At 38.9% G+C, this 26680-nt stretch overlaps 1 protein-coding gene and 1 long non-coding RNA gene across 2 annotated transcripts in view; one reads left to right on the forward strand and one right to left on the reverse strand.

Annotated features, from left to right (window-relative positions):
- Window positions 1-7348, reverse strand: part of LOC128790154 (uncharacterized) — a 33690-nt gene extending 26342 nt beyond the window's left edge. Inside the window, exons 1-2 of the long non-coding RNA XR_008431645.1 lie at window positions 6975-7348; window positions 6453-6580 (exon numbers count right to left, since the gene is read on the reverse strand). This is a non-coding gene — a long non-coding RNA (uncharacterized LOC128790154). The remainder of the gene's footprint in view (window positions 1-6452; window positions 6581-6974) is intronic.
- A 2585-nt stretch (window positions 7349-9933) lies between these two features.
- KCNK10 (potassium two pore domain channel subfamily K member 10) overlaps window positions 9934-26680 on the forward strand; it is a 29638-nt gene continuing 12891 nt past the window's right edge. Inside the window, exons 1-4 of the mRNA XM_053945007.1 lie at window positions 9934-9988; window positions 10950-11278; window positions 16991-17108; window positions 20101-20261. Of these exons, the coding sequence (XP_053800982.1) occupies window positions 9934-9988; window positions 10950-11278; window positions 16991-17108; window positions 20101-20261 (663 nt within the window). The remainder of the gene's footprint in view (window positions 9989-10949; window positions 11279-16990; window positions 17109-20100; window positions 20262-26680) is intronic.

Here is a 26680-nt window from a genome sequence, read left to right on the forward strand (position 1 = left end):
CTAACTCGTGGGCAGTCCATTTGAAGTTCACGAGCATGCTCAGACTTCAGCTATGACAGGGGAGAGGCTGGTTCAGAATCTGGAAGTTCTTGTAAATAATCACCTAGAGCAGCTTACACGTGGTTATAATATTTTTCCTTTAAACCAACAAAAGAAAGAATCTGGTTTATGGCTGTCTATTAATTTTGTAACAGATAGAATGGCATTCTCTAATGTATAGTGGAAAAGAGCATGTCCCATAAAGGACTTGAAAATTTGCTAATACATTGATGAAAAGTCATTGTACCTTCTTGATGCACATATGAAAAAGAGCTTGTTTAATCAACTTTTGAAATGACTCTTGAATTTAATTAATTTGCTAAGTTCTCTGTGGCAGTGTTTACATGAGGCAAACTGTGCACACATACAGTGTTGTTTCTTCTCAGTATCACAGGGGCTTATCTATTATTTGTGAAATGCTATGAGATTTGGCACAACTGCTACAAAAAGGAATGTTGAGGTGTGATTGACTATCTTACATTGAAGGGGAGGAAAAGGATTTCAAGAGCATTTTCCTGTTAGGAGTTGAGGCTAGATTGTCAAGATGAATGATTTTTCTTTTTAATTTATCTTTAACATTTCATTAGGGTTTTTTTTTTTTGTTTTGTTTTGTTTTTGCTTTTGGTTTTTTTTTTTTTTTTTTTTTTACAGATTCAGGATGTTGAATACAAAAACATTAGTCTGTTTTTCTCTGTTGCCCTTCACTGGTAGCTTTTCTTCTTGGATTCACAGGGAGATGCAGGACATGAATAACACTGACAGTTTCTGGCAGGTGATTTTATGCCCTCTTCTTAGATACTTCCAATAAAGGACATTTCAATATATTGATGGCTGTTTGCATGCTTAGTTCTCCTTGTAGCTAGACTTTTTCCTAATATATATTCCCCTACTTCCTTGGTACAGATTAATCAGTTATTTCAAGTGCTGTTCTTAAGAGATCTAGGAAAGAATTCATCACTCCCTTTAGTTACTCAGTGTCTTATTTTCATTTGAAAATTTTAATTTTTACCTATAATCTAAACAGCATGTTCATTTATATTAAGCAAATACTTTGGAAGCTGCAATGGAAATTGATGTCGGATGTTAAAAAGATGATTGCATTGACTATTAATAAGGACATATACAAAAACTAGTTTAGGAACAAACTTACTGGTGTACTGAGATTTTCTGGGGTTTATGTGGTTAAGGGCACTTAGATTTTAGCCCTTCAGACTTTTTATTTTCCTAGGCCACCACTGTGAGTTTTTCCTTTCCCTGCTTTGAAAGCTCCTGTGAGATGCTTGAACTGCCATTCTTCTGTGCTTTAAAACATTCACAAACATTCACTGTCTTTCAGAAATAGAATAGGTCTGAAAATGGTATTCAGACCCTCCTCTCTACACTTTCTTGACTAAAATGAAATCTGCTGATACATACATTTTTCTATCTCTTTAGGGACAGTAGGTTCAGAATTACTAAATTATAGAATAGCAGAGTTTTACAACAGCCTCACAAAGCAGAGGCACATGGTATAGCTCAGGGGAATGATAATTGCATAGACTTTTTAATCTTTTGCATACTTGTTAAACTGATTACAACTGGATTAATAAGTAACCCAACCTGTCAGGTTTACCCAGCATCTAATTTCAAGCCATTTAACATCTACAAGAAGACCAAGGTTTTCTTATACTTTTTTGGGATTGTCAGAGGCATCACGTTATATTGGTACTTCATTGGTTACGTATGCATGCACTTCCTGCCAGCATGAAATATTTAATCAATTTGACATTTAGCTTCATGTGAAAATGTATGCTGCTGGCATCCATTTTTCTTAGCTGTGTGTAGAAAGTGAGTGAAATAAAATGCTTGTTTGAGAAGGGAAAACTAGAATGAAAGCTATAAAAAGTGAAAATATCAAACCCACTCAAGACAAATGAATGTTTTTGTTCCAAATTGACCCAGCTCCAGTAGAGAATGACAAAAATGCATTATTGTTGGAAGGATATTTGCTCCCTCTGTAGCTAACTCCTGTTCATCATTGTACTTTAAATCCTGATCTATACATTGATATTCTTAGTGCTTGGACTTACGGCTTTTTCACGAAATCCATATGCAAGTAACTGGTGGGACTCAGAGAAAAAGCTTTGGTGAACAATACAGTCTGAGTTGTGCCCTCATCTTTATTGCACTTGTGCAAACTCTCCGTGGTGGGTTGACCTTGGCTGGCTACCAGATGCCCACCCAGCCACTCTCACTTCTCCTCCTCAACAAGAGAGGGGGAGAAGATAAGACTGGAAAAGTCTGTGGGTTGAGATAAAGCCAGGGAGACCAGTTAGAGATTGCCATCACAGGCAAATGAGACTTGACTTGGGGAAAATTTATTTGCTTTATAGTTAATTAAAATAGATTTGGGTGGTAAGAAATAAAGACAAAGCTTAAAATAGCTTCCCCTGCTTCCCCTACTTTTTCCTAGAAACTTTATTGCTTCATTCCTGATTCTTCTTCATCCTCTCCACCTCACATGGTGCAGAGGGGATAGTGAGTGGGGGTTTTTGGCAGGTCTAGCTCCTCTAAACTGCATCTTTCTCCTTAAACTTTTTCCTTGCTCCTGCATGAGACCATACCATGGGGCTGCAGTCCTTTAGGATAAACCTCTTCCAGCATGGTCTCTCCACAGGGAGCAGCACTTCAGGAAATATCAACCTGCCCTGGACTGGGATCCTCCACATACTGCAGTGTGAATATCTGTACTGGTGTGATCCTCTCCATGAGCTCCAGGGAAATACCAAATCCATCATGATCTCTTCTGAAACTCACAGGCTGCAGGAAGGTATCTCCTATAGCTCCTGGACTGCCTCTTTCTCCTTCACTGACCTTGGTGTTTTTAGGACTCTCTCACACTTTTTTCCTCATTCTTCAAAGTCTGCACAATATTTTCCTTTTCTAAAGTATGCTTTCACAGAAGTGCTACCAGCTTCGCTGATGGGCTCAGCTAGGTTCTGTTGTGGGTCTGTTGGAATCAGTAGGAACTGTCTGTGTCCAGAAAGAGGCAGCCCCAGGCCTTCCACAGAGACCACCACTGTAGCCACCCTGCTCCCATCACCTTGCCACCTAAGCCAGGTATTTGTTTCTGTCAGGCACTTGCTACACAGGTAAATGGGAGCAGTATGTTCTGGTAGTATGGACAGTGGAAACTGGAGAAGATTCCCTCAAGATTTGTTCTTTGGAAAAAAACTGATTTCAGATAGGAGTGATATTGTCCTTCAGTGGAAGGTAAAATTCATTCTCATTACTTACTGCATAGCTAAGTTCTTGTCTGACACTAAAGAAGCTCTTTGGGAAGAGACAAGAGGTTTAGGTTCTCCTTAGTTCTGATGGTTTACAGTGCCACCAGCACCACCACTATGTGAAGACTCTCATCATTGGAAAGCTCTTTCTAAAGGGATACCTTAACTCTGACCATACTGATTTCTTAATTTCTACCATGTTCTAATTTAGGCTGCTTACATTTTTTTTATTTTTGCCTAAATGGTAGTTTTCTAATGAAAAAGAATGAAAAACATTATAAAACAGTGCCTTTTTGTTTACTCATAACAACTGCGTTCCAGATTAATTAAGTAGCTAGGGTATTCCAAAAGCTATTAATTTGTATGTTTCAATTATAACTGATGCAGCAGAATTACGTAGATTTTTTTGGAAGCTTACTGAGAATCATTATTTTGAGCACTAGATGGGAATATATGACAAATGGTACGGAAATTGCAGAACCCTTTATGTATGACATACTTCCCTAAGCTGCTGCCAGGGATGGCAAAACAATGGCCAGATACAATTCCCTCTGATACATATTGCTGACATTTCTCTCCCCACCAACAGAGACAACTCAGTATTTTTTTATTATTATGAACTTTTACTCTATTTCACTAACATTACCCTATAATAGGAAGAAAACAGTGCTTTTATTCCTTATGCAGATTTGTAACCTAACATACTCCTCCCTTCTCAGCACCCCACTCAAGGAAAGGGGCAATTGAGAGGAATCAATGCTACTTTTCTTCTAACAGCATATCCAATCTATTTTGTTTAATGTGTATTGCCCTTTCAGCCTTTACCTGTCTCTCATACTTCATGTAATGCCTTGCTGCTGATGACTGCATTTGCAGCAGACAGCTGAGATGTTGCTGAAGTCAGCAGCACTAATGCTGCATTAGAGAATCCTCTTCAGGGAAAAGAGTGTTAGATTTAACCCAGGGGGGTGTTGCTGCAGTGAAAAGCTCTATGCTCAGAGCCACTCTGTGTTTTCCTAACAAACAGTATGTCAAGCTTTGCTTTCATGAACAGTAAATGCAATAGTAATAGCTTCTCACTTGAGTGGCAGTTCTCAGCAAAACACTGTAGAAACAGTAGGGTGAAATTCCCCTTGTGTGGCAAGCTTGCCATGACTTCCACTGCTCAATTTCTGTGCCTTGAGGATAGGCAGAAGGACCAGGGCCAAACTGGTGTAAAACATGTCAGCACTGATAACAGTTTTCTTGATCCATGACTCTATGAATTCCATGGTTCATAGAGTCATTATTATTATTCTTTTTATTCTTATTCCTTAATCCAGAAAAAACTGCCACAGGGATACTAGTGTTCTGTTCCAGATGTAATCACAGCCTGTGGGCAGGATTTTCCCCCATTTCTTGATCACAGCTGTAATGTCACCTGTTAATTAGCCTGCATCATGCAAAGATGCTGCACAAACACAAAGGCAGACATGACCATTGTCTACTGGGATTTTTGTTCTAAAAGCCAGACTTTCTAAGCCAGCATCAGTTTTTTGAATGCCCAGTTATAAAAATTCAGCATTCATTGTGCTGGTTAAATGGATGCTCTCTTCAAAATTGGTTAAAAACCACAACAGAAGGTGAATGGGGGATAAGGGGGAATGGAATAACAAGCAAATCAGGTAGTAGAAATTATTTGCCATATTGTCAAAATGCAAAATTTTGATGGTTTAATGATTTTTGGGTAACACATGGACAGAAACTTCAGTGTTTCAATATTTTCACCTGCTTCCTGTTAGACATCCAATTCCCTTCACTGGTAGATCTGCATGCATTTTCTGTTTGTGACATTCTTGAGAAGCTCATATAGGTGACAGCTTAATACACTGATTGCCTCCACTAATTTCTCTAACATACCTCTTACACTTGCTATGACTTCCAGGCACAGCCCTGCTATCCTAACTCCAGCAGCCCTTATCTGAATGAACCTGGGGAGTCTGTGGGAAATATTTGAGATTGGAAGCAAATGCTAGATGCCCACATCCCCCAGGAACTTCTGTTTAGAGATGAGCAAGAGCCTTGGAGTGAAAGATTAATATTTTATCCACTGGTGGGCTGCTCATTTCCCTGCCTTCTATATTGTTCAGTCAGGAAGCCTTTTAATCTTAAATTCAGTGTGTGGCTATTTCAGAGAGGAACTGGGGGAGGAAAAAAAAAAAAACCTATCCAGTTAAATTGAAATGACTTTAAAACAATTATGGTCAGTGAAGTCCCTTCATCCCCCAGTCCTTTATGATCCATTCTCAAGAAGGTGGATCCACCTACTCTTAGTGGTCAGTTCAGGGAAGCTGTAGTGGACTTTGTTAACACCTCATAGGCATTTCTCAGCTTTGATACATGAGAGCTCTATCCTGCAACCTCATACACTTGACAAAAAAATTGTATTTCTATATTAGTCCAGGAAGGAATGCTGGCTTATTAAGTAGTGCTACAGGAAGGATGTAGAAGTGCCAATAACGCAATGTAAGGGTGTTATAAAAGCTGTAGGGAAGACTATTTGCTCCTGAATTTTCTCAGTGAAACTGGACTATATGATGAGATTACAATTCTAACTAAATTTCTAGTTTAATATAGACATAAGAAAGGCTTCATGAGAAATTCTGGATGTTTGACTATGAACATGTCTGAAGAATGCATCATTTCCTTTCTTTAAAGAAACCCCCTGTTGTATTATGAGGATTTTGGGAAAAAAATAGTATGTACCTCTAGACATGCATCAACAAACCTTTTTACTTGAGCTGAAATTATTTTGTTTCCTTCCTTTGGTGGCACCACTAAAATGGGAGATGAAATGTCCAGTTTCATTTTTGATCATCTCATGTTTCAAGCTTAAAGCCTGTTGCTGAGTTTATGAATGTATAAATGCATATGGCCTCTATGTTATAGGTGTCACAATTTCTATTGTGAAAAAATGTAAGACAGGTTTAATAGTGTCTTATTTAGTACCTCATTTTCTTCCACATTCCTGTGTTACACAGGCACACAGCAATGTATGTGCATTTTAATGAGAGAATAATAGACACATCTAATAAAATGCTGCTTTTGCAGGATTCAACATAGAATTGCATAGAGGCCTACTCTGTCTCAGCTATACCAGTCTCTTACCTTCCTTGTCCAATTTCTTGCTCCTGGGGATTGCCAGGCTGCCTTCCTAGAGGAATTATTCCTTTCAGATATTTCCCTGGTGTTTCCCTGTGTCTTCTGTTAGGACTCCCTGGCTCATCTCCCTAAGACTGCAGGTATGGTCAGCACAGTTCAGTCACTGCAAAGAGCCCTTGCTAGCACCCTGTCCCTCCCTCTGTCTATTTTCTTATCTTCTCACATTTGCCAGGGACAAGCCTCATATTGCCCCTCTACCCCCTCACATCTAGTTCAAAGCCTCGCCAGTGAGCCCCACTAGTTCCTGAGCAAAGACTCTCTTCCACCACTGAGAAAGGTGAATCCCATCTGATGCCAGCATACCTGGGGCTGTGTAGAACCATTCCATTGTCAAAACCCCCCAACATTTGATGATGACACCAGCCGTGAAGCCACAGCCTCAGTTTGTCCATTTCTTCCCATGTTGCTGCCTTCAGTTTAACTAGAGAGGAGACAATAGCCCTCCTCTCCCCCCCCAGATTCCCTTACCAAACATGTGAAGGCCCTGAAGTCCTTTTTGATCACCCTTGGACGATGCGCTGCCGTTTCCCCGGCCGCTTCCGCGGCAGAGCAGGCCGGGCAGCAGCGTGAGGCCCCGGCGGGCTGGGAGCGCCCCGGTGATGGCCGTGCCCCGGGCGCCGGGGGCGGCGCGCCCTGCTGCGGGCTAGGCCCGGTCAGCACTCTGGGCCCTCTGCTCTCCGCAGGAGGGAACTGTCTGCAACTTTAGCCACTTAAGCTTTACTCACCTTGATGATGACTGAGAGTTTTGCTTCCTCAATTCCCATCAGTATTAGCAGAAATCTGAGGGATTTAAGCTCCTCACACATCAGTGTGAGCCCTGGCAGTGATATTCACCAATAAAAGAGCAGGTAATGTGGTGATCTGAGATGTGAACAACTGTACAGATCCTAACATTGCAATTTCACTTGTAATATTAATATCTTCAGTTGTTTAATTTTGAAGGTTATCCAAAAAATCAGGAATTTATCTCTCGTTGCTCTCTGGCATCTTTTTTATTGGGATAAGGCCTGTTCTGAAACACCAGAATGTTCCTTTGAGGGTCCCTGTACCTATGAGATTAGCTGTCAACTAATATAATTCATGCATGTGAATGGATATCTATCATTGCTTTCACTGAGGCTGATTAAGTCTTCTTTGATATGATTTAACAAACATATGGATGAGGCTCTGTTTGGGGAAAAGCCTGTTCTGACAGCAGCTTGTTTTGAAAAAACATGAACAAATGAAGTAGGGATTGTTCTGCATTTATTGTAAACATGTCCTCTTCTCTTTTGCTCTATGTTTGTCCTAAACTATGGTCGAAACCATCTCTACAAATGCAAGAATTTATGTAGTCCTTTATTTTTTTTGAGCTATATACCTCTGCACATTGTTCAATTGCCAATGTAGTTCATCCTTTGATTTTAGTAAAACTACTTGTTAAACTTCTGGAATTTTATGTAGCTCTTATTTTCAGAAATGGACTCTCCCAGGGAACTTGTAGAAAAGTAAGCACTACAACACACTACTTTCTCTTTTTCCAGTTGACGACACCATGACTTAAAGGCAAATGGCAGCACTTTTGTGAGAGTACAGGTTCACAGAGACAGTATTCCAATTAGAAATCAGGATTTATGATTTACCACATGCTTAAGTCACTAAGCCCACTGTCATGTGAGATAGCTCCTAGGTGGAGTATCTACAGCGTTCTTCCAATACCTAACTCCTGCTTAAAATCTCTGCAGTATTGACTGTAGTTGTGCCTTGTGCATTGGCTTTGTAAGAATACCATTTCTGTTACACATCAGTTCCTTAATTAGCTGCTTTAGTATAGTCTTCCTGTGAATTTATTTATATAATATAAAATACTTTAGGATCAACAGTTCTACATTCACTTAGGATAGCTATTACTAATAGAAGAAAATGAAAAACTAAGACAGTTCTCTTCTATTTAGAGATAAGCAAGCTGAGCACAGTAATCCACTAAGCTGTTTAAGTGACAAAATATTTATAAGAACGTTTTATGTTCTTTACTGTGAACTTCCCATTTTGTTCTTAAATTAGTACAACACATTTTCCTTAGAAGACAGAATCAAACAGGCCATGATTTTACTGTAAGGCTGTTACTAACACTTCGCCAGAAACATTATTTGAATAAGAAAAACCATTTTTACTAGCAGACAGGAAAAGAAAACTCACTAACGCTGATTTAATTATACCAGCTCTTGACTTCCATCTTCTTGACTTATTTGTGTCATATCAAAGGCAGGCATTGCTTTCCACTGAGAGGCTCACCCAGTCTATACTGGATTATGCCAGGTGTGGTATGAAACAGGTGGATACCTGTTTCAAAAAATTGTAGCATTCTATCATATGAATTCTGCTTTCTTCTTACCGTGTGAGCCTTGGATCCTGATGCTGAGTAATCTGAAGAGTGAAAAATCAGTCCTCAGGCTCGCAGATTTTGTGTTGGTTTACAATATACACCGTAGTTATGGGCTCTAACTAATTCAAATTGTATGAATTTTTGGAATCTGTGGAAGCTATGTTACACTGAGTTACATCAGCTGAGCCACTTTTGTGAGTACTCAAATTTAGTTCAGTAAGGAGATGTTGTGACTCAGGTTTAAGATACTTGCCTATAGAGAAAGGGAAGTTCTAACTGTTTCATACAACCTCAATATTTTATGTTTCTTCTGCATACTTTTCTAGTGTATCCTGCTGAAATTCACTGTATTTATTACAATAATGCTTTCAGGAGATTTAGAGAATAAATATACTGACATCTCACAGAAAGTGTGACTTTTTTCTAACACTGTCACTCTTCTTCCTATTGTCACATAAAAGTTCTTAATAGTCACATGAAGTATATCTGGAGGTAAGAGAAAATATCCTTTTAAGTTTGATATCACCCCATCCTGGTTAATAAGTGTTGGGAATCATAAGGATCTTTTGATGTCAAACTGAACGGCTGTGCCACAGGCTGTTGCAAAACAAACAAAAAAGAAATCAACCACAATACCAGATATTTGTTATCTGAAATCTCTAAATCATATATAAAATGAAATATTAGCTGTAAGTGTAAAGCAGCTATAGATTTCTGTAGTTTATTGATTATCAAGTTAGCTGGAAGATCTGTCCTCCATGCAGTGCTTCAGAGTTGTATTGCTTGTGGGAAAACATGACTGTAGTAAATGCTTGAGTTCTGAAATTATTCAGCATCATAAAATGGTTTCTGTTGGGAAAGAGTCGTGGCCCACTTCAGAATCAAGGTATAATCATGTTGTATGTTTAAATTTTAGAGAATGGGGTTACAATGGCACTCTGATGGGATGTTGTAAATCTTTCTGCTTTAATTTCTAAGTGAAGCAGCACAGACATTGTGAATAAGTTCAGAGCATGCGCCTAAAGTAGCTGTATTTTAACTGTAATCTGATTTAGGTCTGATATGCAAAAAATTAATCTGGTTTCAAAGAAATTACAGGCCAGTGGCCTCTACCATGGTAAGATCACACAGGAATTTGGTTTAAAATGTATCCAGCATCTTCAAATCCTACATGTAGTACCATTATATCAGTGGATGCTGAAGAACCTGGCTTCTTGCCACTGGTAACACTAGCAACAGAGAGCGGGGAAGTGTGATGTTGGAACACCTGAAGCATTTGGAGGTGACCCAGCTTTGATTTACATGACTTGGTAGCTTGACACAGTGGTCGGGCTATTAAGTCCAGCTGGATGTCAGGATTGTTAGCTCTGATGTACTGTAAAGGTCATCTGGGCTATACAGTGTAGCAGTCCCCAGGTGAGAGGTCCACAGTTGTGTGTGGCATGTAACTTTGACCTCAGACATCTCATATACTCTGGCTGACACGTGATTTATGCTAAACTTTGTGAGGCTTCCAGACTTTAAGGACATTTTCATGTGATGGTTTTGTGAATCCAGGTAAATAGTATGGGCCAGTTTATGTTAGTGAGCCAAATAGCACTGTGGTTTGCAAAGCATTTTCTGTTTCTGTTAATACCAGATCAGGTAGTGATCAGTGTTCATTAGCAGTTCCATTTCTTAGCACTATTATACTATTAGCATTATGATTTAAGGACGTAAATCATTGCCAGGGTCCTTCACCAAACACCACCATGTATAATTTATGTGCTAGCTGGTCAGAATTTTCATGTTCATTTTGCATAAATGGTTTTCTGCATATTTCTGAACTTTCTGCACATGTAACTGGCCTGTCCAGTTCTAGAGGTAATGGGCAAAGCAAACCCTTTAGGTGTCCATTGTGTATGGATGGACAAAGAAGACATAGAACTTTCCAGATGAGAAGAACCATATCTATGTGAAGAACATGATTTATGTAAAAGTCTTGAAAATGTTATTTAAGATTTTTTTTTTTTTATGTAAATTGAGGTCATACCCTAGGAGATTTGATTTTGAATGAGGTTGTTTGCTTTGTGTTTCAGTGGCTGTTCCCTCACCAGTGCCAGCTTGTGAGCCTGAACCCAAAACTAACGGGCACTACCCATCTCCACAATTCTCTGTTTCCTCCCGAGCCACTGTTGTTGCTGCCATGGAAGCCCCTTCTCAAGGCCGGCAGAAAGTCATGGATTGGAGAGCAGTGGTGGCCATCTTTATCGTGGTGGTAGTTTACCTGGTGGCGGGAGGACTTGTCTTCCGTGCTCTGGAGCAGCCCTTTGAAAGCAGGCAGAAGAACACAATCGCGTCAGAGAAGGCTGACTTTCTTCGGGAGCACGTTTGTGTCACCGAGCTAGAGCTGGAGACACTGATTCAGGTAGGCCGTGTGAAAAAGATGGTACTTCTTGGAAGTTAGGAGAAACTTCCAAGTTGGAAGTTAGGAGAAACAGCTCAGTGGTTTTATTGACCAGCTGAGCTGGTGGGGAATGAAATTGTTCACAGAGGCCTTGGAATGGGCAGTGTGAAGAGCAGGCTCTTTCCCAGTCATTTTAAGGTCTGAGAAGCAGAAACTATGTTTCCAAAATGATAGAATAGATAGAATGATAGAATAAGCTTGGGTTGGAAGGGACCCATCAGGATCATTAAGTCCAACTCCTGACCCCATGCAGGACATCCTGAGTCACACTATGTGCCTGAGAGCATTATCTAAATGCTTCTTGGACTCTGTCAGGCTTGGGGCTGTGACCACTTCTCTGGAGATGCTGTTCCAGTGCCCAGCCACCCTCTGGATGAAAAGCTTTCTCCTGATATCCAGCCTAGATCTCTCTCGACTCAGATTCAGGTAATTTCCTTGAGTCCTGTCACTGGACATAAGAATGAAGAGATTAGTACTTGTATTTGCTAGAATAATAAAAGATGTGTGCAAAGAAAAGCAGAACCTAGTATCTGGAAGAAGTTTTTGAGAGAGGTGACAGATGTGCAAGACTTATGCCCTCATCTCTACAAATTTTCAAGTGGTCTTAAGTTCTTAATTCTTTCTTCAAAATTAAACACAGCAACTAGGAGGGCATTATGTTAGTAAGAATTCATATTTTGGATAGGTACTGTGTTCTGAACCAGTTCTGAAGGTGAGAAAGGGAACATCCTGTAGAGATGTTTCATTTTGCTGCTGCTTACTTGGTTCATTAGTGTCATAAGCCAGCTTTTCTTTCCAGGCTGTTTCCATGTAAAAGAAAAAGAATTTTCATGGCTAGAAGAAAACTCTAGATAGAGCAGGCAAAAAAATAGAACTTTGAATTAACTATGGAGAAGACTTACAGGTTGCTGAAGACAAGAAAAGATTGTTTGAATTGTGAAGAAAAAAAGTGGTAAGTATCTGATTATTGAAGCTTCTACCTGTGCCTCTGGAGGTTATCTTGTCCCAGCTTCCCTTCTGCCCTATCTTTATTTTACCCAATTTCTCCTAAAAGGATAGGAAAAAAGGATTCAGATGTCTTGGGTCCTGTCCTAGTTGGTGCAGGCAGCCTGGTTTGTAACATCAATCCAGAGCTACTCCAGCTGTGTAGGATGAGCCTAAGATGCTTCACAAATCTGCAGCTGTCCTGTAGCTATGCTGCTTCCAGAACTTAGCTGACATCTTTAGCAGGGACATAAACCTTTTGGACTTAGTTCCCTGTGCACATCCCTTGTTAAATACTGTAGGTCAACCCTCAGACACAGTGCATGCATGACTATCAAATCACTCTTAAGTGCAGGTAGATCACTCTTAGGCTGATTGATTCTTAAAGTCCTTTGTAGAAATATTTAAGGAATGGGCTTTAAAAGTTGTTACTTTTGATTAAACCAGAAAAAAAAAATTGCTGGCCTTGGTCCTTAGGAAATGCTGTTGTGGAAAAGTGAATAAATGTGAATTTATAATGAGGATCCCTAATCACTGTATAAGGGGTGGTGAGAATAAGTAGAGAGGGAGTATATTAAAAAGTTATTAAAGAAATAGTTATTAAAAGCTGTTTGCTAATGAGAAGCATCCTAATAATCCTAATTGAGAAATATCAGAGCATGAAAGGCAATTGAAGCAACACTTTGTATGCTTGATAGGAATCTGCCTGGAAAAAGAATTGTAGAGGGAGATAATAATTATGGTGCTGGAATGATCTGTGAAGAGGAATTAATAGAGCTAGGCAAAAAAAAAAAAAAAAAAAAAAAAAGAATTTTCCTTTCCTATCAAATTCCTATCCTTGAAAACACATAGGGTAGGTACATCTTTGACTGTCTGATCCCTTGAGAGGGATATTACACTGGTCCTTGAAAAAGATTTGTCTTCTTCATACTTGGGATCTTATTGGAGAAATTACAGAAACATGAACAAATGAACCAGATAAAAACCTTTCTCTATGGAGAAACCAGAAACAGTCTGTTTTGCTCCTCTCTCTTCATCAGCTGCACTGGCTTCCAGCTATCTTGTTGCTATGTAAGTGGAATTGATGAAGTGTACTTCAGACTGAGATGCAGTTTGGTTTCACTTTCTTTGGGAATACAGGATTCAATTGTCCCAGTATCACCACAAATGCTGGACTTCTGCTCTGGGATTTGCCTTTGGTCCCATGCAGACCATGTCACCAGACCATATCTTTTTTCTTACAGGAGGACTGTACTGTGTTGATACCAAAGGGGCCGAGAGTAAAATACTCATCTACGCAATGATAGGGAACAAAACAGAAAGTTGTGATCAAAAAGACATGTTTTTAAAAACAAATAATATCAAGTACTTTTATTTACTTCTGTTTTGTCATTCTCTTCATCCCTACCTGCCTGTTGGCTTTAGCATACATCTGTTACTTGAACATCCAGAAAGACAATTTCAGCCCTTTGGGGTATTTCAGATTATTGCCTTCCCTGAAATGGGTGGCATTTCAAAAGAAAAAATTACCATAAGTTGGTAGTTATTCAGTAAAGAAGATTGCTCTTTCAATTAATAAACTATACTGAAAAAATACGGTGTACTTGTATACTGTGTTTGTAGCTCCTCTGGAGAAGGAAAAAGAGATCAGGAAAGGAGCAAATGGGAAACAGTTTTGGGCACTTTCATGAACTGTTACTGTCAATGATACTTCAACTATAAAAATAGCTGAAACTACTAGTTTAAAACATCTTAAATATATGAGGCTTGTTAACATAGTGTTTAGCACCCTGGAAACTAGCTTTTTTATCCTACTTTGAGATAACCTGAGGATGAGGCTCTTCAGGTCTGCTGCAAAGCCTATCTGAAGTTTCAGATGGGAAACTTGCAAAAATTCATGGTCTGTGTGAACTGGGAGAGTCTTGCCAGTAATAGTTTTGTTTAAATTTTCTGTCAGTTTCCATCTAGCAGGATAGCTCTGTGTAGGTGGACTTGTGGTGGTAGTAGTAAGGCATCTTTTTCTCATGCATGAGCTGAAATTGGTTGTTTAAGTGCTGTTAGCTGCAGGCTGCTGGCTGCTTTTGTTTTGGTGCTCTCTTTTTGTCCTCCATCGCTGTATACACAATACTATGTATTAAAAGACAGCATTGGAATAGTTGGATATTTATAAATGAATGATGTCAGTGAAGCTTTAAAGAAAAAATGAATTTTTTCTGGATGAGAAGGGAGCCTGAGAATCTCAAAGCTATCTAAGGCAACAGGATACTCCTTCACTTCAGGGGTTAGTGCTTGGCCCTGAAAGACTTGCTAAACTGTGTAATCTCAAGTGTGATTTAAGTGTAATTAGCTTGTTGACATTTACACACTTAAGGGGAGGGCAGACAGCATTCCTTGGCAGAAGTAACCAGGGTAGCTGACAGTGTGTCATGGACTATTTAAACGGGCAACCTGTCTGTTATGCTGATTTATGCTGTTCTGCATAAACCACCAAATGATCTCTGCTTTCACACCACCTGCAGTATGCCAGCAACTGGTACAGAAGCCCTTCCAAAGGGTTTGGTCTGAAACACATCCTTTCTCTGTATCCCTATTTCTTGAGGTATAGACATGTGCTGAGGAGCCCTGGCTTTCTGCCCACATGAAATGAAACCAGTCCAGCCTGGAGCTTGCTCATGCTATAGTTTCACTATCAGCTTAGCCTGGCAGGTAGTAGCTCTACTTTTAAAAAAGGCTGTCCCGTACTGATCTCTTTAGATGTAGCTGTCTCTGTTCTTGCCCATATGCCTCTCCTCCCACTCCTTTCCCTTTTGTGAGACAATGTGATGAATAACTAAAAGCTGGGAAGCAGATTAGCTGAAATTTGCCCAGTCTAAAAAAGCAGTAGAGGAACATTGATGTCCATGAAGTCAGTTGGAAATATAGGCAAAAAATGAGTGAGAAAAATGGAAGTGGAAGAAAGAATGAGGTAAATAAGCCATTGGTGGAAAGAGATTAATGTGGAGGAAAGTGCATCATGAAGGCTAGGGAGAGAAATGGTGTTAAATGGATGTGTTTAAAAGTCAGTGCTAAACCCATAAGAGAATGTGAGGTTTTAGAGAAGATCAAGAGAGAAGATCATAGACATGATCAGGTAAGAAGAGGGGCAATGGTAAAATGGAATGGCTAACCTTGCTTTGCACATAGACTGTATAGGAAAAGGTGAAATAGAAAACCACCATGACAATTCATAGATCATAAATCACAGGGAAAAGAGAATGCAAGAAATTAAAGAAAGAAAGAATTAAAGAAATGCAATAAGAAAAATCAAACCTGTGTTGATAGGTGAGAATTCCATGTTGAACAAAGCCAAAGAGGATGCAAGAGGTAGCACTTTGCTTCACTTGTTGATCCCAGCAATAAGATCACTGAAACTACCAAGGCTAAAGATTGGTGGCAATATTTAGGAGGAGGAGCAAATAACAGAAAGAGAAGGAGAAGGTCTGGCACTAGTGTCAGGAGCTGATGACAGCAACATGAAGCGAGGTTGGAGCAGAATGGGAGAAAAGCAAAGAGCTGGAAATGTTAGGAAGTAGAAAAAGAGAAGTTTGGTTCCTCTGCAGTGGTTTTATGGAAATCAGACTCAGTTGGGAACATTTGAAAGGGAGAAAGGCAGTCATTTCTGCTGTTCAAGAGTAAGGTCTGAATTTCTCTATGATGAAGAATAGCTTGTATGAGATCTTAAAGCAACTTGAAAATACATGACCAAGGGCATCTCAAAAGTCAGCTTAGAGCAATTCAGGTGAGTATACTGGATGCTGATGAGAGATTTATTTCTGTGCTTTGTAGGCTGATGTATTCAGCTCTGTCTTCCTTTGGACTGTGAGGCTGCAAGGAAAAGTGAATGTGTATGTCCCCATGATCCAATACTGTGCATTTTTAGAAATTCCTAACAAACATTCAGGAGGCTGACATGTCTGCCTGGTTTGATTCAGTATTATGTGGGACACAGGACAGTGGCCAGGAAGAAGTATAGCTACCTCAGCTTCTATCCAGAATATACTTCATTCAAGCACTGTCTGGAAGTCTTTGTATCATGCTGTATTTGTGGACATGAGATCATGTGTAGTGTGGCAACTGGGAAGTTTGAGCTGATCACCAAGTTTATTTATGATGTGTCCATAGATATCTTATTTGCTAATTTCAAACAGGATATATATATATATATATATGCCCTATTTTTTCTTTTGTTAGCATAAAATATAAATTACTTAAACAATTACTGATTGTCTTGGAATTTAAATCCTTGGCTGACTAGCTTCAGTTGATTTCACAAACATTATTTGTATTTACCACCCTTCTAGCTGCTTCTGTCATGAGCTGTTACCAATGAGGATTTTTTTCTTTGGTAGTAGTCACTACAAGAGCGATATTTATGGGTTTATGAATTTGTGGTGTTGGTCCTTTACTTCTCAATTGCTTTGTATCTTTTGTCATTTGTTTATGCATTGTTTCTTTCTTCCAACTTAATGGATATTCATTTCAGTCGTATATTCAATTTATGTGTACTATATTATGAGCACATATTAAAAAACTTAAACTGAAACTGTTTCCATGAATTTCCCTTTGGAGCCTATACCAACTAGCATAGGATACAGCAAGGCATGCATAATGCTGATTCTTTGCTTTTTTTTTTTTTTTTTTTTTTTTCAGCATGCTGTTGATGCTGATAACGTAGGAGTCAGTCCTGTTGGAAACTCCTCTAACAACAGCAGTCATTGGGACCTTGGAGGTGCCTTTTTCTTTGCTGGAACAGTCATCACTACTATAGGTATGTTGTTTACTGTTTATTTTTTAAAAAGACTCAGTCACACTGAGACATAGATAATGAAATAAGTTTGAGGAGGGTAGGCAACAAAGAAATAAAGTAGCTGAAGTGTATTTCTCTGTTAGAAGAAGACATGACTCCAGCATGTGTTAAGGGCACTGAGTCTTTGGGTAAGTGTCAGAAGCTGTCTACATAATTAGACAGAATTATGTCTACATAATTAGGGTAGAATAGCAATGCTGAGCTGAAAACAGGTAACACTCCTGCAGGCTTTATAACCCTGTTCTTGATGAAGATTGAAGCAATCTACAAGCAATTGCTTGAGAAGAAGCATTTCTTCTCATACCCTCCTCCTTTCCATAACTGGAAATGTATTCTTATAACTATTACACCCTTTTTTAAATTCTTAATTGCTTTCATACTAACAGTTGGAAGGAATTACACAAAGGATACATTGTGTAAAAAAAACCCTTTTTTTTTTTCTTTCTAGAATTCATGACCTTGATTATTACACATTTCTCTGTATTAAATGAAGAGTATACTGAACAGCTCAATCACTTTTCTTGAACCACTAATTTTAATAAGATAATTATTCAGGCCCTTATCATCTCTCTCCCCATGCCTTGTGTCCAATATATTTAGTATTTGATCTCTGAATGTTGGCCTTAGATATGCTAAGGGTTTTAATCTCTCCTCTATAAGATAGTTCCTTTATTGAAGAATATTCAACAAGCTTGGATTTCAGAAGATGGTCTGAAGGAAAAAGAAAATAAACAAACAGCATTGTTGATACAGTTAATCTGCAGAAAATTATACAGTAGTTTTATAATTTTAAGCTTGATTTCCATGCTATCATAATAATCAGATCAAGAGATCTAATTATTTGGAAATCGCTGGCAAATTGTTGATTTTTATTTTCATTTTCTATGAGTATTATTCTGCTTTAAATATTGTGCAAAGTGCTTCTCCACATTACAGCTGTGCTGCATGCACTTGATAATCACATAACCCTTCCATAAAGTGTGAGAATCTGACTAAATTCTGTAGGCTTTTTATGCAGGTAATACAATAACAAAAAAAAAATCTTGTGGCAGTTAAAGACTTGCTGTGGTGATCATCTCTAACAGTAGAGTCTGTGCCATTGGCTCTGCCTTTTCTTTGCTGTCAGAGGGAGGGGGAAAGAGTGAAATGTATAGAGTGTACAATCTGTGTTCCTCTATATTAAGCTACATTACCATGTATTTTTGATGGTAGCATAAAACCAGAGGGTGGCAAGAAAGAAAACATTTCTGATTCATACGTAAGAAAAGCCCCCACCCCCCCTTAATATTTGTTTACTCAATAGACCCAAGTGACAAGCTTTTAAATTACTCATTAAATAAGTGCCACTATGTAGGCATAGTTCATGCAGGCATATTCATTGACATCTGCTATTTAAATAACTTTTTGAAAAGACTGTGTATTTTTGCCCATATTTATTGTAAATTCTCCATGAATGAGATTTTTATAGGCTGCATAAAGTCTGTATAGTGTGTCAGGGCATGAAAATGGTTTTAGTTTATCCACCAGAGGCCTGTTAGGGTTCCTCTCATGCAGAAACTCAGGAGATTAGCTGGTCAACCTCAGTCCAGTGGCCCATGAAGCCTGGACTTTCTTGGAATTTTAGGAGACGTCTGGGATGATGGATGCAGCTGTGAAAAGGACAGTAGGTTATGGGACATGCATTATTGTGTGTCAGCATAGTTCTTTCATCGATGATCCCATGACAGTGAGATATATCCGGTGCCAGTGATGCCAACCCAACAGGAATAGGGCCTGACACTTTAATAGATTTCCTCCTCTCTGGATGCTTTATTGATGCCTTAAGTTTTAGCTTTCATATTTTCCGGGTTCTGTACTGCATTAGTATGTAACTCTGAACTTCATATAAAGTGTTAGCAAGTTCTCACAGTTCAGTCAGACAAAACAATCCTTTTCCAGCCCAAGAACCAAGAATACCATTGCAACTTCAGGTCCAAAAGGTATAAACAATGGGAAATTGAAGAGAGCAGTCTGGGAGGATGGGACTTCATAACCTGAAGCAGTAACTGGACAATTAACCCCAATATCTAAATGGACCCAAACTTATAAAAGTGTGAAAATTCATGACTCGTCATCCATCTTGGGTGTAGCCTCGGCTGGGCTCTTGTACTGCCCAAAGTGTGTCCTTTGAAGGCCTTTTAATAAATACCTACTTTATTCCTTTAACACTGTCGAGCCTCTGTTCGAGGTAGCCTCTCAAGGCATCATTATTGCATCAGTGATTTGTGATTATGTAGTAATTTTTAATATTTAAGTAATTCTGTATATTTAAAATCTCTATGACATTTCAATTAATATAGCTGATCTTAAATAAAAAGGTGCAAATATTACTGTCACAATTCTTGGGGTTTTTTCTCTTTAACATTTTAACAGAAATACCATGTCTACTGGAGTCATAATGCTTTACTGAAAAAAGAGTTCAAGGGTAAATTTGCATGGTGCGGGTACAGTTTGGAGGCTGCAGTGTAGCTAGTCAGTATGATTAAGGGGTTGAGAAAAGTATGAGCTAACCACTGAAAATGAGCTTTGTCCACTGAAAATGAACCTTGTCAGATGAATCACACTCCTATCAGGAAACCATTGGCACAGACCAAGAGGAGCAAAGGCATGCAGGTGCCAGGCCAGCAGGGAGGGACTTTTGTGCCATGGCATCAGCTAGATCAATTAAGCAAACAGCAATTTTAGATAGACAGAATCTACAGAAAATATGAGTAACTGAGGCTTCAAGAAAAATGGAATAACAGAGGGTGGCTTACCCAAGAAATGACATCATGCCATTGAAAGTCTATAAATAGGAATTATAGGTGGAACAAAGGAATGCCTGCAGGAAGAGCAATTTTTAAAAACTGATTAGTTTGTTTTCTAAAAAGCTGTGTATAAGTTCTGAGAGACTGACAATTGTTTGTCTCCTCAGGGTATGGGAAGATTGCCCCAAGCACTGTTGGTGGCAAGGTTTTCTGCATCTTGTATGCCCTATTTGGGATTCCACTGTTTGGCTTCCTGCTGGCTGGGATTGGAGACCAACTTGGAACCATCTTTGGGAAGAGTATTGCAAGGGTGGAAAAAGTTTTCAGAGTAAGTTCACTGACAGTTTTTTGCTTGTGTTGTGTAGCCTGCTTTTAATTTTGTTGCTATTACCTGTGGCATTTTTAACACGTTGGACACCATGAAACATTTACATGTTGAGATGATAGTTAATGTCTGTAAGGATCTCTGTAGTGAGTGGAGAGAAGCAGACTTCTCTAGATGATGATGCAGGGGTTATAGGTTAGACTTTGAATTTCCTTATTGAGGGTATTTCTGGGGAATATGTCTCCTATGTTAGTTTCCTTACAAGGAATTGTAAAATAGTCTTCAAAACACCTCAAGTTGCTTTAGAAATGTACATCTATTCACTGAAAATGGAGAGAAGGTAATGGTTCCCCGAAGGAATAGGGATGTGGAGTAGGTCCTGACTGTGTTACTGATACAGCCTGAAAGAAAAGCAGGAAAGCAGGGTTGCTCTTGTGAATGTGAACCTGGGAAAAGAGATGGCTGAGTGATACACCTTCAGTGCAGGGTGACAGATGTGTTGGTGTAGATCTGCAGCTCTACTACAAAAACTGCTGTAATTCCACTGGCTGAAAGCATGATCATTCTCTGCCCTGCCTACTAGGAAGACATCTTACCCTACATTTTTGTGTAGACCTCCTCATGTGTAATTTCCCTTTATGTTGCCAGTACCCTCTGTTTTTGAGTCTGAATTGCTGTAAGCAGTTCTTTCGCAAGCAGTGCCACAGACCTGGCAAATGCTGTTTTGCTAACTTGCTAATGGTTCACTTCAGGGATTCTCTCTTTGAGGCAGAAGTTCTAGAGGTGACCTGTGTGATACTTCCCTTGGAAGTGGCATAACTGAAGGTAAGTCTTTCCAGGGATGGAGTGGATTAGAAGCTGCCCAAGCTGGTTAGTTTAATAGACATCTATTTCTAAAACATTCCCACAGATGACAGCAAATTGGTTGTAACTGTTTTTGGAAGGAAGTAATTAAGTATTAGACTGAAGAATGAGCACTTTCCATTTTGATTAAATGATTTTTAGGTGTCCCAGACCAGACATAAATACTATATCAGAATAAATGTAGAAAAGTGACTAGTGATTATATGTGAGTAAGCATGTACCTGCCTGGCTGGAGAGCACTTCAAAGGCTTATATTTTCATTTAATGAAAACAAACTTATTGAAAAGTGTCTCAGTTCAATTTGGTGAAAACATGACTAAGATCCCTAATTTATTTTTTGCCTACCTTTTTATTACACCTTCTTCACTTCAGTGGAATCTCTGAACATTCCAGACTGCTTCTGCTCAAGAAAAATTACAATATTGAAGTCATGATATGGATTGAGAGTCAGAAAATCTTTGATTAATTGTCAGCTGAGTGTTGTATTTCTGAGTGACATGGGCAAGACCATTAAACTGCTGGTAGAATAGTTTATGATTAAAATAATCAGAGAATCACAGAATAACTGGGGCTGGAAGGGATGTCTTGAGATCATTTAGTCCAGCCTTCCTGCTAAAGCACAATACATACCTGAAGTATTTTAAGATTCACAGATGAATGCTGATACTAATGTTTCATACAGAATATAGCCATTTGGCACATAATGTGAGTTCTTTTGGTATTCAAAGTATTCCTTCATTTTCTTGAGTCAATGTTGTTGCTTATTGCTTATAGCCATCCAAAGTATTTGTTTTCCTCCTTGGTATTTTGTGAGCTTCCAAAGGAATTTAGAGATTGTGGTCCTCTTGTTTAGCCAAGATGTGTGTTTATTCCTTTTATTTTGATTGTCAGAAATCCATTACATTCCATTACATCTATTATTTTGTGATTTGGTGAACAGGGTTATATATAATTTCCTTCGTTACGCTTACTAATGAGTTTCAGCTATTTGAAATATTTCTGATAGAGTTTAGAATTTACAAGCATCTTAGTAAATAGTCTTAATACCAGTGGTTTCACTTTAGGTGACTATTTAACATTTGGCATATGCAGAATATAATAATCATTATAATTTTGCTAACTGTGTAATTTATTATCACATTATATTTACAATGTTAGGCTTCATAAATGTTTGTACCTAATCAGATGAAGCCTCGAGTAACAGTTCTTGATTTAATGCTGAGCACTGAGCAAATTTTAATTCAATGTGTAACTTTTGTTTCTTATTCTGTAACCATCTCTGTAATGAACTGAAATTCAGCATGTTTGTGGGTGTAAAACAACCTGTTACCACCTGTAAAGAGAGGACATAAAAATTAGGAGAGTAGTTACCAAGAAACTAAAAGGAACAAACATAGGCTAAAAAGACACTGAAAAACATAATAAAATGGGTGGTGTGCCTGACAAATCTTCTGGAGGTAGCTGAGAAGTCACTGGGTGCATCAGTGCTCTAGAGAGAGTACAAACTAGGTACCTGTATTATTTGTCCTCACAGGCAATTTGGGACAGTCCAGCATCTTGTGGAAAGAAAGGGAAGAAACTTAGCACATGTATAATGCATCAAATTTCCATGTTCATATGCCTCAGCACTCTGCTTCTGTATGTATCCAGTTGCCTCTGTTTATGCCCTTCACTCTTAGGAGTGTTGCAGGGCTGGTGTCAGGGCAAGCGAGAGTTCTGGAAATCCTTGCAACTTTGTCATTGCCTGTACAGGTCAAAGGGACTTGAGGGCAACTTGATCTTGCACTGTGGCTAGGATCATTTTGGAAGCTAGGCAAGATGTGATATGCACACATCAGCATGTGGGAAGGAGAGGAAGAATTTTCTGTTGTCACTGCAGTCCTTTCACCCAAAGCATTTCCCTAACAGGTTTCTTGCTCCATCTGTGAGCATGGAGCCCATGCTACACTAGGGACAACTTGCCTCTGGCATTCCTCAGCATATCTGGAAAGATGAAAGGAGGATTCCTCCCAGAGGACTTGTGCTAGTGCACTTCTGCTGCCTCTGACATGACCTAAGCAGAGAGTCCCACCAACCCTACCTTAATTAACACCACAAATTAGACCCTAGGAATCCCACATTTAGCTACTGCAGTAATTAGCCCATGCATTCTGTGGGAATTTTAAGAACAATTTGAACTACATAAAGTGAGAAAGAGATCTGCTCTTATCACGTACACACTACCCAACAGTATTGACAGAATATTTCAGCAGAGGAGCTGGGCACATGCCACCACTCATCTTCTAATCCAAAATGTTACCATTATTTCAATGTGTAACTAGCCAGGAAAACAGCTACTCATTTATGAGTAGGTAGGGCTGGAGGTATTTCATTGCAAAACAATGCTTTGTAAAAAATAGAAATACTCATGTGCCATTTTAGGAAGCGGAGGCACTGGCAGGATGATGCTATCCCAAACACCATGCATTGAATAGTTTATGCCATCTGTCCTATTGGAATGATTATATTTGGTACAAGTAAATAAGCATCAACCAGGTCAGAGATGTAAACTAAAGCTTCCCCCACAAAAGCCCTGTCTTCTCAGCTCCTGGTTATTCCTGTATGTTCCATGTTCAATAATCTAGGGCAGAACCTGGGTCCCAATCTGTTTTTACATGCATACAAGTATGATTCCCCAGAAAATGAATATGTACAAGGCCAGACACAACAGAAATGAAACATGCATTTTAAGGTGACATAATGCCATAAAAGTAGTATTTTTATCTTTCACAGGTTATTCATAAGTTCCCTCATGTATGTATGTTTCTATAATAAACAGTAGAACAAAGCCCCATTCTCTTGGCATGCTCTGTACAAATAGTGTCTGCAAGCATCTAAAGATAGAAGGCACTCCATAGGCAGAGTACACTGTTACAGAACACAGCAGCTGCCATTATCATGAGTTAAATATAGGCTAATTCAGACAGTCTTTTTTGAAACCTTGAACGAGTGTTTAGATTCTCACCAGAAGTAGATGGGTTTAGCATTACCTGGATGATCTTCCCTTATCTTGCAGTTTAATACAGATGCAGGAATTCAGCCTGGGCACAATGAGTTTCTGTGAGCACTCCAGGATTTTCTGGCTTTTGAGGTGAGGCCACTGTGAGCAGTTCCTGAGCTTGGTTGCTGCTTTCACTCTGGTTTCCAGCAGGACACAGAGGACAGGTCTGGCAGCACAGCTGGTAGACTGTGAATTGCAATACCGGGATGTGAGCAAGCAGCCAGAGACATGAGTGGTGGCAAGGCTGCACCACTGAAAATACACTGCTTTGTGCAGAAAGGCAATGCCTCTGTAGGCAACTTGTGCTTCACTGAGCCAGGGACCCGTTGGAACAGACACATCTGCTACTTGACTTTCAGGTTTTCAGCTCAGAGAACATGTTTTGCTCTAGTTTTCAGAGACATGCTATGAAAGTGATCTACAATTAATATTTTTCTGAAAGATAACAGTACACATCACCGAACCTTGGAACTGTCCTAGGAAAAGTAGTTTTTAATTGGCAGATAGGGGTGGGGCTGGCATAGCAGTAAGGGTAGTCCCATTGAGGTGGTGGAAAGATTTCTTTTAGCACCTGTCAAAGCTCTACCTTTCCTAAACTTTATTGTTTAGGAAAGGTATTCTAAACTGTATTCTTTCTGAATACATCTGATCAACTCTAGCTACTCTTTCACTTAAAGATTCAAGTTCTCTTTAAAGATTTTTGGCTTCTTTGATCTCTTACTGCAAAAGTGACAGGAATTGTTTGTACAAATGCCTTCCCTGAAAGTGAATGGAAAACAGAATCTGGGAAAGAAACTTAATATAAGACAGTAACTGTGTATAGGAGGAGCACTTAAAAATGCAGTCTTTTTTCATAGTCTCCCCTCTGTTCATGGATTTGCTCTATTCAAGACAATCTCTTTTATTTTGTTTAATCACATTGCATTACTAGGCAGCATCAGTGTGTTATTACATCAGCTACTAAAAACCCACTGAGCATATTAATACTTCATATTTTCTTTTTTTTTTAATACAGTGTTATTCACTGCAATTTTCTGTAAAGAAAAAGGTAAAATTACAAAAAAATTATATTCACATAAGTTCCACAGAGTAACTGTCTGATGCAGTGATCTATCTGCCATCTGCTGGCATCCTGTCTCTGAACAGAGCTGTCAGGACAGGGTGTGAAATTCAACCTACTGTTGCACATTCACAGTATTATTCCAAAATTATACAAGGTTTATGACATGAAAGTTCAGGGTTCAGATCTCAGCCCAACAATTGGCTGAGTCATTTCCACCAAAAAAAAAAAAAAAAAAAAAAAAAAAAAAAGAAACAAAGAAATATAAAAAATCAGTGATTAGAAAGGTGATTTACAAACCCAGAACAAATGCATGTTAACAATCTCAGGTCATGATCTGTCCTTTTGCCTGTTATACCTTAAAGGTCCTTCTAAGAGTCACATTTCCCTGAGCAGGGTTAAAATAGGGGTGCTTGTAGGCTTGATGGTGAGGGTTGTGACTTCATTACAGGTGGTGACTCCTCATCGACCAGAGCCAAATTTGTCTCTGAATCCTGTTTTAGGTTAAACCACTGTCTTGAATCTGCTGGGTTTATTCTTTGGATCGTTTATCCCCTCCATTATACCTGAGCTGCAGAAAAGTATCTTTTTCTGCACAGACCTAAGATAGTAAGCTAGTACTAAAAAATCAATTAGAAAATCTATGGATCCCAGATTTTGATATTTTAGGCCCTCTAATTGGGTATTTAATTTAGTTAGTGAAGCTTACAGCTATTCCACTTGAAGTAAAGCAACTTAAGGGTAGCAGACATTTTGCTAATTTTGTTCTTATCCTCTGGTCTTTGATGGTGTATACCAGGAATGGCAAGATCAGATCCATTCAGGTACAGGGAAGCTATGTGGAACAATTGTTATTAACCCATTTTTGCACTCTCTGGGTGGGGGAGTATAGGTGTAACTCAGATGTGAGTTGAAGGAGGGAAGGGAGAAGAAACACATTACAAATTCGGCCTCTAAAATTGCTGAAGTCAATGCCATCAACCTCTGTTGTTCTGCTCCAGTGTTTGAAAAAAGCATATGTATACATGTATTGCTCTTATTCAATTTGGTTTTTTTGCTTCTTTTTTTTTTTTTTTTTCCCTTGGGCTGGATAGAGCTCAGCATAACAGAGCTTTAGGATTGTAATTTTTATTTTTGCAATAAGCAACATGCAGAAATTAGTGGGTCCATATCAGAAATCCCTCTATGTGCTTTCTAGTGAGAGGAAGATTGGAAAAGGGTATATCAAGCCTAGAAAATGTCTGAGCCAGTGTTTCTGTATTTTCATGACACAGTGCTCATATTATGACTGCAGCAAGATCCATGCACAGAGATTTACAAAAATGACATTAGAGAAAGCTGCTGCTCTGTGAGAAGCTTGTTGCATATTCCATCTGGGTCTAGACAAACACCCCACAGAAATGTGGTTTTATGGGGAAAAATGATGTTAAAAATAAAATAAATCCTTCTTTACTCTGA

Source organism: Vidua chalybeata, chromosome 6 (assembly GCF_026979565.1).
Source record: "Vidua chalybeata isolate OUT-0048 chromosome 6, bVidCha1 merged haplotype, whole genome shotgun sequence".
Taxonomy (NCBI): domain Eukaryota; kingdom Metazoa; phylum Chordata; class Aves; order Passeriformes; family Viduidae; genus Vidua; species Vidua chalybeata.